General features: G+C 42.7%; 1 protein-coding gene across 1 annotated transcript in view; it reads left to right on the top strand.

Moving 5' to 3' along the window:
• pkn3 (protein kinase N3) overlaps positions 1-15190 on the top strand; it is a 53896-nt gene that overhangs the window by 7561 nt on the left and 31145 nt on the right. The window contains exons 4-11 of the mRNA XM_070863681.1: positions 30-184; positions 1880-2009; positions 3481-3620; positions 6803-7010; positions 10321-10503; positions 10797-10906; positions 14081-14224; positions 14663-14738. Of these exons, the coding sequence (XP_070719782.1) occupies positions 30-184; positions 1880-2009; positions 3481-3620; positions 6803-7010; positions 10321-10503; positions 10797-10906; positions 14081-14224; positions 14663-14738 (1146 nt within the window). The remainder of the gene's footprint in view (positions 1-29; positions 185-1879; positions 2010-3480; positions 3621-6802; positions 7011-10320; positions 10504-10796; positions 10907-14080; positions 14225-14662; positions 14739-15190) is intronic.

The following is a 15190-nucleotide window of genomic DNA, read 5'->3' as shown; positions in this document are numbered from 1 at the left end:
GCACCCAGAGCTTGTATTAATTTCCGCAGATGATGGAATGTCTCCGGACCCCTGTTGCTGGGAGCCGTGTTTAACTCCTCTCAGCTGTCGAATCACTGCTCTGAAGAAACAGCTAAATATTGAAATGAAGGTGAAACAGGGAGCTGAAAACATGATCCAGATGTACTCGAATGGGTCATCAAAGGTAAGATCTCAGTGCTCCAACTTCACTACAGTTTTTAAAGACGTTATATACTTGGAGATGGTACATTGCAGGTAACATCACCTGGTACTTGCAGATACATTCACTGAGGATCTTGCATCATTTTGTTCTCTTTGGTAGCGGTTTGATGGGAACTTGGTAGAGCAGGACTTGACTCTAGGAGGGAGGTAGATCAGAGGGCATGCTAAGCAATGGATCTGATATAGTCAGTGAGTTGGAATAAAACACTGAAGAGTGCTGATTTTTAAAAAGTGTGGATTGGGAAGGAGGCTAATGTGTCAGATGGTCTATTTCAAGCTTAGAAGGAAGACTAGTAGTGATAAAATGGAGAAGGACAAAGCTTGTGATGGTAAGAGTTTAGAGGTGAGTGAGGTTCATCTGATTTTGGGTCTTTTCACTTGGAGGGAGGGAAAGAACAAAGTTTGGTTTTGAAGCTAACATTTCCCATATTATGCATGAACCTTTGAAAGATTTGTAATCTTAAATGATTTTAAGGTTGCATAGCTGCAAAACAAAATTTACATAAACTAGTAATATTTGACTGCAGACAAGATAAATAATGCAATGCATTTAAGGGATAGGGGTCATTTGTGCTGGCTTGTAGATGGTTTGTTAGATTGGCCCAGCGTTGATTTTAATCTTCCACTGTGAAGGGATCACCTGGCTTCTGTTCTGTATTTCCCACAGTGATTCAGCAGTATGGGAAAAATGTCAGTACTCCATGCTACCAGACATCAGTGCTGCAACACACTGTTTTGAATAGATTTTGTTTCTCTTTTCCCATGCCAAAGTCTGGTCTTGCTAACATAAGCAGATCTAGTGGCTGAGAGAAATAATGAAAGGAAGGACTTGCATTTATATAGCGCCTTTCACAATCACTGGACATCTTAAAGTGCTTTAAATGAAGCACTTTTGGAGTGTAGTCACTGTTGTAATGTAATGTGGGAAACGCGGCAGCCAATTTGCACACAGCAAGCTCCCACAAACGACGTGATAATGACCAGATCATTTTTTTTGTTGTTTTGATTGAGGGATAAATATTGGCCAGGTGGCCAGGACACCGGGGATAACTCCCCTGGTCGTCTTCGAAATAGTGCCATGGGATCTTTTAGGTCCACCTAAGAGAGCAGATGGGACCTCAGTTTAACGTCTCATCTGAAAGACCGCACCTCTGACAGTGTAGCGCTCCCTCAGCAGTGCACTGGCGTGTCCACCTAGATTTATGTGCTCAAGTCCCTGGAGTGGGACTTAAACCCACAACCTTCTGGCTCTGAGGAGTGTGCGCTACCTACTGAGCCACAGATGATATAGTTGTCGTTTACTTACTCCAGTGCATCCGCCTGTGTTTCACTAAGATGGTCCCGGGGTTACTCCTTGTGCTGCTTTTTCCTTTCCTGAATGGAGGGGAAAAATGCCTGCTGTCATTTGTACAGCAGCGATTTAGGAATTAAATGGTGTAGGGGAATGAGCAAGTGTTTTCCACTTTTCTGGTGTTACATAGCTTCACTGGAAACTTAAAGGAATGTTCTATCCTGCTTGTACTAAACAAAATAAGGCTCCAAGAACTGATCATTATTTTTTGTCTCATTTTTAACACATTGTTTTCTTGATAAGGAACTTGCTTCCTCTTCTCTGCCTCGAGTGCTTAAAAAAAAATTGTGCTGTGATTGTTACCAGGATCGTAAAATGTTAGGAGCAGCACAACAGATGTTACAAAACAGTAAAATAAAGATTGACGTAATCCGAATGCAGATTCTTAAAGTAACTCGTACCACTGGAACATCTGAGGATAGCAGTGAAACTCTCGGTAGGTGCCAGAAATTGGAACTATGAACCAGAAAGTGTACCTATTTCAGTGTTTCTTCGACCTTTATTTGAAAGTGTTTGTGAAGGTGAGGAGTGTTCTATTTTGTTGTTGTGCTGGCTGGTTGTTAAACCACTTCAGTGGATGCTCGGAAAGCTTTGCTCATACTGCTCTGAACCAGCAGGTAGCAACGTCGCAGCAATGGCCCAGAGCCACATTCTGATATTTCTTCATTCTGTGGGGATGTGACTAGCGTCTCCCCACAACATGAGGGATACTGTCAACTCTAAGGGTCAAATAACAAAACTGCTCTTTCACTGCAGCAGTGCATGGGTTGTAGCTGCACGACACCAATTTAGAGCGCTGCTGCTCCAACATATAAGTCTGTCACTTTGGTATGTTTTCATTTTATATCTCCTATTCCCTTGTTCGGGTTTCAGGGATGAGGAAATACAGTTGCGTGGATAGACTAGAGAAGCTGGGTTTCTCCTCTGAGCAGAGATGGTTAAGAGGAGATTTGATAGAGGTGTTTAAAATCATGAAGGGTTTAGATAGAGCAAATAAAGAGAAATGGTTTCCAATGGCTGAAGGATTGATAACCAGAGGTCACAGATTGAAGGTGGTTGGCAAAAGAACCAGAGGCGACACGAGGAATAACGGTTTTATGTTTTGGAATGCGCTGCCTGATGGATACAGATTTATTAGTAGCCTTCAAAAGGGAATTTAATAAATACTTGAGGGAGAAAAAAATTGCAGGGATTTGGGGAAAGAGCGGGTAAGTGGGACTAACTGGACTGTTGTTCAAAAAAGGCGGCGCAGACTTGATGGGCTGAATGGCCTCCATCTGTGATGTACTATTGAATGGTGGTGCAGGCTCAAAGGGCTGAATGGCCTACTCGTGCACCTATTTTCTATGTTTCTATGATTTGCTGATTCTATTCCAGCATCATACATGATTACCCACCAGGGCTTACCTTTCTCAAGATCTAACCATCACTTGGAGTGTAGATGGTAGTCAGTAGTATTTCTCCATCCAGTTTTCCTTTGTGCCCATGGGGAAGTGCCTGACCTCCATTTAGCACCTTTCTTCAGTGGCACAGCAGAGCTGGGGACTTCAGTGTGGGTAATTCCAAGTGCAAATTGTGACGTGCTTTGACACAACAGTGCACTACCATGTCTCCTGGAGCCTTAATCTATTTTGCTGCATTGCATAGTGCATTAATTAGAAGGCATACAAAATTTCATATTTCTAATAAAAATGTATGCGACTGAGACGACTCAGTCATTTTGGATAACCGCATTGTTTTTAAAAATATCTGGCCATTACATTGAACCTGTACGAGCTATGCAATATGGTTTGGCTATAGGCTGCCATCTTTTGACAACTGAAAGCTTTATTCACCCCAAGGAAGCCACATGTTATCACTAAGACTGTTTGATCTTATTTTCCACCTGTTTTGCGGTTACAACAAAGGAACCATCAGTCCCCTGGAGCTGCGAATTGAAGAACTGAGGCATCACCTCCAGGTTGAGTCTGCAATAGCAGAAGGTGCAAAAAACGCAGTGAAGCTGCTGGATGGAAGGAAAGTCCAGGACAAGAAGATTCTGGCAGAGGTATGATAATGATGTTCTCTAGGACTATTTCACAATTTGTACTGAATGGCTGAAACCGAAGAAACATGCAAAAAGTGATTTTCTTTCCAGTTGCAGAAAAACTGTGATTACATTTGGTAAAAGCAAAATATTGCAGATGCTGGAAATCTGAAATAAAAACAGAAAATGCTGGCAAAACTCCAGTAGGCCAGGCAGTATCTGTGGAGCATTGTGGTCAATGGCCTTTTGTCAGAACGGGAACGTTTTTAAGCAAGTGTAGAGCCAGGGTTAAATGGGAGGGTGGGGAGGGGAGGGATGGAAGAACAAAGGGGAGGGTCTGTGGAAGGCAGGGCTGATTAAATGACAGAGATGATGGTACAATAAAAAAGGGGTGGTAATGGGACAAGTAAAGAAACTAAAGATGGGTCCAGAGGAGATGTAAATGTTACAGCAGAACCATTATCAGCTTTTGCAGATGCTGGAAATCTGAAATAAAAACAGAAAATGCTGGAAATGCTCAGCAGGTTAGGCAGCATCTGTGGAGAGAGAAACAGAGTCAACATTTCGAGTCAATGACCTATTGTCAGAACTGGAAAGTTTTTAAGCAAATGTAGAGCCTGGGTAAAAGGGTGGGGTGGGGTGGGTGACCTGAGTATTTCCAGGATTTTCTGTTTTTATTACCAGCACTTGATATCTGAGAAAATGGGAGCGGTGGTTATGATCTGAAGTTGTTGAACTCCATGTTGAGACTGGAAGGCTATAAAATGCCTAATCTAAAGATGAGGTGCTGTTCTTTGAACATCATTGGAATAGTGTAGGAGGCCGAGGACAGAAGTCAGAATTAAAGTGGCAAGCAACCGGAAACCCGGGGTCCTGCTTGCGGACTGAACGGAGGTGCAGAGCAAAACAATCACCCAATCTGTATTTGGTCTTGTCGGTTTAGAGACCGCATTGAGAGAAATGAATACAATATGCTAAATTGAAAGAAGTAAAAGTAAATTGCTGTTTCACCTGTTTGGGGCCCCGGACGGTGGGAAGGGAAGAGGTGAAAGGGTAGCTGTTGCAACTCCTGTGATTGCATGGGAAGGGGGAGCAGGTATTGGGAGTGATGGGAGAGTGGAGCAGGGTGTCGCAGTGGGAAGCGCCCCTTCATTTATGCATTCGGTATTCGGCGAAGGAAATCCAGTCTGAAACCTATCGCGTAATAACAATAAGAAAAGCTAAAAAGTCTTAATTTTTTTTTAAATGCAAATATCGGACCCTCAATTGGGGAGAAATTTCTATTTAGATTGAGAAAGTTTGCATGCTTGGTACATTTTTATTTTCTTTTATAAAGTGAATGGTAAATTCCATTATTGTATTTAGAGTTCAAAACTTACTATCTGCATTGTTTTATCGATCTAGATCTTAAGTATTTATGTGAGGAATGTTGCGCAAGCCCCCTTTTGATAAATGCTTATGGTAAGGAAGAATTTGCATTTATACAGCTTGTCTCCCCAGGACATCTCGAAGTGCTTTATAGCCAATTAATTAATTTTGCAGTATAGTCACTGTTATTGTATTGGCAAACACTGGGGCGAGGCCGTTCACCTGCTCTGAGTGTAGGAAGAGATTCACTCAGTCATCCACCCTGCTGAGACACCAGCGAGTTCACAAGTGATTGCAGGGTTTGGATTCTGCTATTATTGCTGCTGTTATTTGCATCCTACTGAACTGTGTTCATTCTGTTAGTTGCCGTTTGTTTCTGCTGATAACCCTTCAACTAGGCTGGAGTTTAATATTTTGATATTTCAAATAACAGTGTCGATATTTGATGTCTCCAAGATAAGAGGAGACTAATTGATGTCCTGTTTCTGACTGCTCCATTTTTGATCGGGCGGAGGAGCAGTGAGAGACCGGTGTCCAGGAGCGAGGGTTCGGGGCCCAGGAGAGGCGAGGGCCCAGGGGCAGCATGGACCAGCCCACACTGCGATCTATGGATAGTAGGAGCATGTGTGCGCACTAGGTCTGTGCAGCAGAGCTTGGTCTCCAGTCGTTTTGGTTAACCCTTGCCACTGGATCAAGACCTAGCTCTGTCAAGCCTGTGTGGTGGCTGGTGTGCAATGGCCTCCCCACATTAAAAGAATCCATGCACAGGCATCTTCCACCCTTCAAATATGTAATTCAGGACCTAGAATGTCAGGTACCTCATTGAAACACTTATGAACTCATCCCTTTTTGGTTTGGAAGCAGGTCATCCTCGATATGAGGGACTGCCTAATACTATACTACTATTGGCAAACGCGGCAACCAATTTTTGCACGGCCAGGTCTGGCAAACAGCAATTGGATAAACTATCTGTTGATCTGTTTTTTTGATGATGTTGATTCAGGGACACTGGGAGAACGTTCCTATTCTTTGAGTAGTGCCATGGGAATCTTTGTCAGCCTGAATAGGTAGATGGGCCCCTGGTTTGACATCATGTGAAAGATAGCATCTCTGTGCTGCTAAAACCCCTCTCCCTGCTTTTGTTGCCTTTAGACTCTTGCTCCTAAGCCCACAAGCTCCAACTTGTTCAAATATGTTTCCATCTGTGACCTGTCCCATGTCAAGTTCCACAAAGCTCCCTGCTCCTCAGTGCATCAATTTCGAAATCCTTGTCTTCATTTATAAAGCCCTCATTAGTCTTGCTCTACCTTGCCTTCTCCAGCCATACATTGTAGCCCATACATTGCAGTCTTTAATCCTATAACTCTGGGCTGCTGTTCCTCCCCCTCATCCCTCCATTAGTGGCAAACTCTTAGCTGTCTAGGTCCCACTGTAAGGAACTCCCTTCTTCAACCCCTTGCCACTTTTCACTGCCTTTAAAAGCCTCCTCAAAACACTTGTGGTCCATGCTTTTGTTTATCCCTCTTGCTACTCTGGGTCCATTTCTCCCCCTCTGATATGCCTTGGGATGTCATCTGCATTTGTGGAAAAGCTTGTTGACACTTGCTGTCTACACTCACATGGGCAGAATGATACTTGGGCAAGGCATCAGAGAGCTATTGGTGCTGATGGAATTGTGTCTCAGCATGCATCTATGTCTTTAGGAAAGGAGGAAGGAAAAATTAGGGAGGAAAAGCCTGTTCATAAAACGACTTCAAAAGTAACAATTTTTACAATGTGCATCGATCCTTATTTATTTAAAAAAAAAAAAAAAATTGTTTTTCATTTGACACCAGGCACAGTCACGGTTGCAGGAGTCGACCCAGAAAATGGATCTGCTTCGCATGTCATTAGAGTGCCGCCTCGGAGAGCTTCCTAATGGTCACCCCAAACAGGAAGTTATCAAAGAAGAGTTGAAGATGGTGAATTCGCCCTCGGTGGCACTAACACGTATTGGTGCTTCGTACCTCTCCCTGGCCATCATCAAATCAGCAGCACTTACAGGTAGATGCTCCTGTTTCATATTCCCTTTTCATCATTATGTTTTAGTTGTTAGAAAATGGTGCCAGCTGTGACGTTTTTCTGTGTTCAATCACTGCATGTGGGCGTTATTGGAAAGGCCAGCATTTATTGCCCATCCTAATTGCTTTTGAGAAATTGGTGGTGAGCCACCGCCTTGAAACAACTGAGTGGCAGAGGGCAGTTAAGAGTCAACCACATTGCTGTGGGTCTGAAGTCACATATAGGTCATACTGGGTAAGGACGGCAGAATTCCTTCCCTAAAGGACATTAGTGAACCAGATGGGTTTTTACGTCAATCCGATAGTTTCATGGTCACCATTACTGATACAAGCTTTGTATTCCAGATTTATTTAATTGAATTTAAATTCTCCAGCTGCCATGGTGGGATTTGAACTAATTTCTCCAGATCATTAGTCCAGTAACATAACCACTATGCTACTCCATGTTAATAGGATTACAGACCTCTGTTAGTGAAGCTTGTTAACTAACTGCTGGGCGGCACAAGAAACTGAGGGTGACTATTGTATTTTTAAAATTTTACACACCTACCCCTGATGGGAAAGTATCTGATCTTCGCTCGGTGTTTCCCAAGAGCAGCAATGCTGATTGGTACTGCATTGTGTGGTGGGGACTGCAAACACGAAACAAGCTTGCCATCACTGAGTGTTAATGCTGCCATGTCTATCACCAGTGCAACATGTTAATAAAATTTTGTTTGTTAGTCACATGAAAACATAGTTTGCTATCTAAAACTGATGTTGGCGATTAACTATCTTGCAAATGGTCTGCGGTTTGTCTTGGTTTTGCTCCTGTGTGTCGTCCTAGAAGCAGAACCAAAGATGGATCTATTGCCCAGAAGTTTTAGAGCTCTGGTGTTTTTTGCCACCGAGATCTGCAGTTATTTGTGACTCGCTTATTTGCCCTGCTGGGAGAAGGATGTTACCAGGAAACTAGACTAGCTTTTCAACCTACTAATTTTCAACCGCAAAACATAAAAACAGATAATAAGCTTTTACAGATATATAAAATGGAAAAGAGTGACTAAAGTAAATGTTGGTCCCTTAGAAGATGAAAAGGGGGATTTAATAATGGGAAATGTGGAAATGGCTGAGATCTTAAACAATTATTTTGCTTCCGTCTTCACAGTGGAAGACACAAAAACCATGCCAAAAATTGCTGGTCATAGGAATGTGGGAAGGGAGGACCTTGAGATGATCACTATCACTAGGGAGGTAGTGCTGGACAGATATTAATGGGACTGAAGGTAGACAAGTCCCCTGGTCCTGATGAAATGCATCCCAGGGTATTAAAAGAGATGGCGGAAGTTATAGCAGATGCATTTGTTATAATCTACCAAAATTCTCTGGACTCTGGGGAGGTACCAGCGGATTGGACAGCAGCTAATGTAACACCTCTGTTTTTAAAAAAAAAAGGGGGCAGGCAAAAGGCAGGTAACTATAGGCCGGTTAGTTTAACATCTGTAGTGGGGAAAATGCTTGAAACTATCATTAAGGAAGAAATAGCAGGACATCTGGATAGGAATAGTGCAATCAAGCAGACGCAGCATGGATTCATGAAAGGGAAATCATGTTTAACTAACTTACTGGAATTCTTTGAGGATATAACGAGCATGGTGGATAGAGGTGTACCGATGGATGTGGTGTATTTAGATTTCCAAAAGACATTCGATAACGTGCCACACAAAAGGTTACTGCAGAAGATAAAGGTACGTGGAGTCAGAGGAAATGTATTCGCATGGATAGAGAATTGGCTGGCTAACAGAAAGCAGAGAGTCGGGATAAATGGGTCCTTTTCCGGTTGGAAATCAGTGGTTAGTGGTGTGCCACAGGGGTCAGTGCTGGGACCACAACTGTTTACAATATACATAGATGACCTAGAGGAGGGGACAGAGTGTAGTGCAACAAAATTTGCAGATGACACTAAGATTAGTAGGAAAGCAGGTTGTGAAGAGGACTCAGAGAGGCTGCAAGGAGATTTGGATAGGTTAAGCGAATGGGCTAAGGTTTGGCAGATGGAATACAATGTCGGAAAGTGTGAGGTCATCCACCTTGGGGGAAAAAAAACAGTAAAAGGAATATTATTTGAATGGGGAGAAATTACAACATGCTGTGGTGCAGAGGGACCTGGGGGTCCCTGTGCATGAATCCCAAAAGGTTAGTTTGCTGGTGCAGCAGGTAATCAGGAAGGCAAATGGAATGTTGGCCTTCATTGCGAAAGGGATGGAGTACAAAAGCAGGGAGGTGTTGCTGCAACTGTATAAGGTATTGGTAAGGCTGCACCTGGAGTACTGCGTGCAGTTTTGGTCACCTTACTTAAGGAAGGATATACTAGCTTTGGAAGGGGTACAGAGACGATTCACTAGGCTGATTCGAGAAATGAGGGGGTTACCTTCTGATGATAGATTGAGTAGACTGGGTCTTTACTCGTTGGAGTTCAGAAGGATGAGGGGTGATCTTATAAAAACATTTAAAATCATGAAAGGGATAGACAAGATAGAGGCAGAGAAGTTGTTTCCATTGGTGGTGGAGACTAGAACTAGGGGGCACAGCCTCAAAATACGGAGGAGCCAATTTAAAACCGAGTTGAGAGAGAATTTCTTCTCCCAGAGGGTTGTGAATCTGTGGAATTCTCTGCCCAAGGAAGCAGTTGAGGCTGGCTCATTGAATGTTTTCAAGTCAAAGATAGATAGATTTTTAAGCAATAAGGGAATTAAGGGTTACGGGGAGAGGGCGGGTAAGTGGAGCTGAGTCCACGACCAGATCAGCCATGATCTTATTGAATGGCAGAGCAGGCTCGAGGGGCTAGATGGCCTACTCCTGTTCCTAATTCTTATGTTCTTGTGTTCTTTAATGAAAATGGTTGAGCAATTGTCTTGATCCAAAAAGTCCCAAGTGAGTTGTTTGCCAGGTCTGGCTTGTTCAGTTGACTGAAGCTTCTATTGACACTTGCTTGGCAGATTGCTGGGCAAAGACTTTTTATTTGGAGTGGAGGGGAATTGAAGACTGGAGCAGGAATCCTGAAGGGATAGAATCGAGAGCATATCAGTCATTTTCTGTTCTTTTAAAGAAAAAAAAACGTATGTACTGATGAAAAGCCAATTTTACCAGTGTGACATGTTTTTGGATTAGATTTCGTCCATTTACCTTCAGCAATGTCCATGGTTCCCTCCAATCCCTCCCTGATACCTGGAGGCATATAGTTTGGAAGGATTTTCTTAATGGAAAAAGATATGTAAAATGTAGTACAATTATTGCCTAACTTAATTCCACAGGAACATTGGAAGTAAAGTTAATAGGATGCCAGCACCTTCTTGAAAATGTCCCAGGACGCTCGTGGATGGCGAATGCATCACCCAGTCCAGGAACCCCTCTATCATCAGTTAAGACATGGGCAGGGATGAATATTCATGGGCGAAATTCAGCAAGTCGACACTTAAAATCAGAGGAGTCGAATAGTGAGTGTTTAGTTACTGATGTGCATTTGTATATTAAAGCCTTTTTTGGGTCACGGGTGGAATTTATACTCCTGTCTTGTCTTGGGTCTGCCTCTGCTGCCCAGAGTGCAGATCAATGACCTGCTCCCACACAGCTGCCAGCCCTACTTTTGGCTGGCTAATTGGCACTGTCTAAGCAACTCATCACTTTCCACTTTTTTTTTTTTGCAGATATATACAATAGGAACAGTGTATTGTTTAACGGTAGTGAAAGATATTTGGAGCCGAGTTAACTTTCAGATTCTTTATTTCAGCTGAAGCGAGTGCTGTTCTGAAACTGGACAATCGAATCGTGGGACAAACAGATTGGCGTCCGGTGAAAAATCAACCATGGGACCAGACCTTCAGCATAGAGCTCGACAGGGTATGTTATTAATGACGTGAACTGTCATTCGCTTTGTTGATTAGAATGGTTCAAATTCTGAATTTGGGATTCTAGGTTTTATAAATGATTACAGCACAAAAAGCAGAGGTAATGGTAAAACCTATTCAAGTCATTGGTTAGAATCATAGAAATTTAGAGCACAGAGGAGACAATTCGTCCCATCATGCATGTGTCGGCTGTAAAAGAGCTATCCAGTCTGGTCCCAATTTCCAGCTCTTGGTCCGTAGCCTTGTAGGTTATTGCATTTCAAGTGTATATCCATAAATGTGATGAGGGTTTTTGCCTCTATCACCCTTTCAGGTAGTGAAATCCAGACCCTCCACCACCCTCTGAGTGAAAAAAGTTCTCCTCAACTTTCCTCTAATCCTTCTACCAATTACTTAAAAAGGTTAGGTTGCAGTTAGAATATCGTAGGCTGTTTTGGACGCCCTACTTTAGGAAGGATGTCAAGTCCAAGGGGCGGGTATAGAAGAGATTCACTAATTACCCCAGCAACGAGAGCCTTTTGTGATGCAGACAGACAAAAAAACTGGGGCTTTTTTGACTAGAACAAAGAAAGTTAAGAGGAGAATTGGGTGGGGTAGGGGTGGGGGTGTTCAGAGGGAGGATCTTGTTGAGATAAAGGGGATAAACTATTTCTGCGGGTCAAGCGTCAATAACTAGAGTGCAGAAACTTAAAGTTAATTACTAAAAGAACAAGGGACAAATTAGAATTTCCCACCCTAGCCCCGAGGATTGTTGGACGTGGAATGCTCTTACCAGAAGTGGTGGGAACCGAGCCAGAATAACTTTCAAAAAGGAATTGGATAAATATTTGTACAAGAAAAGGTTTTATGGGACCAGATGGATAGCTATTTCAGAGAGCCAGCACCGGCACGATAGGACAAATGGCCTCCTTCTGTGCTGTAAAATTTAAAACTAACACAAATAGTTGAGAAGCATAGTGAAATATACTTGTACAAATCTGACGTCATTGCTTTCTCCATCAATAAAGCTAACTGAGTGATCCACCAGAGCTTGCTATTTGACACTGAAATACTGCTAACCCTTCCATTTGAAATTGTAATGCACTGAAGAGTATCATAATGAGGCAGCCCTGTGACGTTATAACAGTAGAGATCAAGGCATTGATGACATATCCAAGGATAGATGACTGAATTCTGTTTGCTAAAAATGCGAACATTGTTAAATAACTTGTGTTTTATACTGCATCTTATCAATTCATCAAACATCCCAAAGTGCTTTACATAGGCTGAGTTAGTGCACTTGCTGTTGTATAGGTGAATGTGGCAGCCATTTTGTTTGCAGCAAGGTCCCACAAACAACAATGAGATGAACGGTCTTGTTGGTTGAGGGAAGAATGTGGACCAGGTCGCTTGGAGATCCCCATGCTCATTTTGGAATAGAGTCAAGGGATCTGTGGACATCCATTATTGCACTCAAGTGTCAACCTAGATTATGTGCTCAAGTCCTGAAGTGGGGCTTGAATTAACACTTCTGAATTTGAAGTATAGTGGAGTATTTAAAATAAACACAACACCAGGTCTGGGTTCGAAGATTCAAGTAGTCTTTATTTTGCACCGGTGGCCAGCTTGCCTGCTGGTTGTCTGTAGCCAGGCCTCTTCAATGATAAAGTTCCAAGCAACCTTTTATACACTTAATGATGCATGTCAGCCTCGTGCACGGCCCTCCCATGTCGTTTAATTGGCCCAAAGCCCGCGTGCACAATTGCTGCTTGACTAATTCCCTTTTGCGTCACAATCATTCGCCTATATCTCACACCAAATGGAGTTTTTCCTAACGTGTCACTTTTGACCCCTTGTCCTGTTTAACTGCCCCTCTGAGCCTCCTGCAGTTTGGCTATTTGTAATTGTCCTCAGGTTACACAGCTTGTAACAATTAATCATTCCGACATGTTATTTCCCTTTAAACACCTTTAGAAAGTTGATCACTACAAAAGCCTGTGTCAGCTTGTTTTAGGTCAGAGATCCATTCTTAACCCTTTAATTATAACAGAGCTCGAAAGCCCCACTTCAGAAGGAAAGAGTCCTACTAACTGAGCAAATCTGACACTTGAAGGGTAAATGATAAACTCTTGCAAGAAAGATTGCCTCTCCTTGAATTTCAAAGGTACTCAGTTGAAAATCACACTCTAGGTTGCCAACCCATGCTTTGAATAATAGTATAGCTGCACCACCATCTGCCATGTTCTTGCTGAGTGATATCATAGCTGTTGTACATCAAGAATTTACACGGATGGCTACTCGGGTCAAGATTACCAGAATCTACAACATTGAGCTATAACGCTTTGGCCTGAAGACAAAAATGTGCAATGTAAACTTGCAATCCATACGCATATTAAAAAGTAACTCTGTTTACCAAGAAGACATCAAATTTGACTTCCAGTCCAAAGTGAACTTGGAACTTGGAACATGGGACAGTGTTGTTGGGTATCTGCATGCAGTTTGCTGCCCCTCCTGCCATTGCCACTTTTGAAAGTGCTATTGGGCTTGAGACTGCTTGGGCCTGCATTCACCTGGTCACCTCAGTATAGATCTTGCAGCTTGCAGATTCCTCTTGCTGTTAGACAACATACCTGATGTTTGCTGTAGTCCCTGTCTTTCCCACCTGTACCAATTCAATACAGTTACAGAACCACTCTCGATAGGAGGCCCATGAACCCTGTGCAAATGTTTTTGAGTCTCCTAAACATTTGCCATCACCACAGCAATCCACAAATAGATAGTGTTGACTTTAGTAGGAACACTCCACAATGTATTTAGTTTTGTCCATATTTGGCAATCACTAGGTACAGCTTGAGAAAGTGGAAAAAGAAGGAGCACTTTCCTTCAGGTGCTCCAGCCAAAATCTAACCCAAAGTGATCCACTGTTAACCTGCAACTCCCATGATTGGCTCTCTGAGGCTGTTGCAACTATTTTACTTGATCTACTGAGAGTGAATGGAACCTCTCTTTAATGCTTTGCTTTTGGCAGTAAAGTTTATAAACATACTTGTTTAATGTGTGATTTTTTTTTTTATTAAGCTTGCCTGATTAGCAATGTGTGTACATACTAATCATTAACAAAAAGCCTCAGTTTAGGTTGGTGTCACATTCAGACTTGCTCTGAGTGTTTGGTTTTCCTTCCATGTAGTCTCGTGAGTTGGAAATTGCTGTTTACTGGCGGGACTGGCGAGAGCTGTGCGCAGTGAAGTTCCTGCGACTTGAAGACTTCCTGGACAACCAGTGCCATGTGATGACTCTGAGCTTGGAGCCACAGGGGGTGCTTTCTGCAGAGGTGAGTCTGTTCCTCCTCCTTGTGGTTGTTGATCACATGATGTGCTGTACCCTGCCCTATATGGGAGGGCAGGTGACCTACTCTTCAGCCAAATCATACAACTTCCCTCTGGGAGATATAAATTAGAGCTGACTGGGGAAAGCAATGAACTTCCCTCCATTTTTATGATTGAATACTTATCCGGTGCTTTGCGCAACTCCAAAATGGCATGGCTGAGATTAGGAATCATGGCGTTCATCATACTCACACTCTAATGGGTGCTGTGCTTGAAACTGAAAATGCTGTGCCCTGCAGGGAGTTGTGTTTAAAAATACAATTTTTTGCTTGCATACTCCGTGAGTTTATGAAAGTATTGGGGAAAGTGTTTAATTCATTGTCTAAATATATTCTGTTAATAGAGTTCTTGAAGATTCAACAATTATGTGTGGAACTTTACAGGTGATCTTCTGTAGCCCTGCCATTGGCCGATACCCAAAGCTACGAAGACAGAATCGCATTTTCCCCAAAGAAAAAGGTGGGTGCCAACCAATCTACTCACTTGATGGCAAAATATTTCCTCACGATGGAACTCTCAAACGTAGGAGATTTTTTTTATGATACGTACAGAACTGTGACTGTTTTTTGTTACATTTCAAATAGCAGGAAATCTCATTTTTGGTGATTCAATCCAAATGAGCCATTATAGGACACCAGCAATGTTCCCTAAAATTTTTTGCGGGTGTGCGAGCTCATTTAATTTTTCACACGCGCGGTTATTTCCTTTGTAAAACTGGTGAGTGGCCTGCGCGGGACCTCCAGAACGTCGTGTGGCCACTCAGCTTATCGGGAACATTGGTCTTCCGTGCATTAGAAGGAAGAAAATGATCGGCTGAAAGCTTGTGGGGTGTGAGGGGGTGGGGAGCTGTTATACTTATGTATTTAGCCTGTGCATAAACAAAGCTCACTGAAAAGTTTCAAACTGAAGCA

The sequence above is a fragment of the Pristiophorus japonicus genome, chromosome 20, assembly GCF_044704955.1.
Source record: "Pristiophorus japonicus isolate sPriJap1 chromosome 20, sPriJap1.hap1, whole genome shotgun sequence".
In the NCBI taxonomy this organism is placed as follows: Eukaryota; Metazoa; Chordata; class Chondrichthyes; family Pristiophoridae; genus Pristiophorus; species Pristiophorus japonicus.
This window is presented reverse-complemented; position numbering and strand designations above follow the sequence as displayed.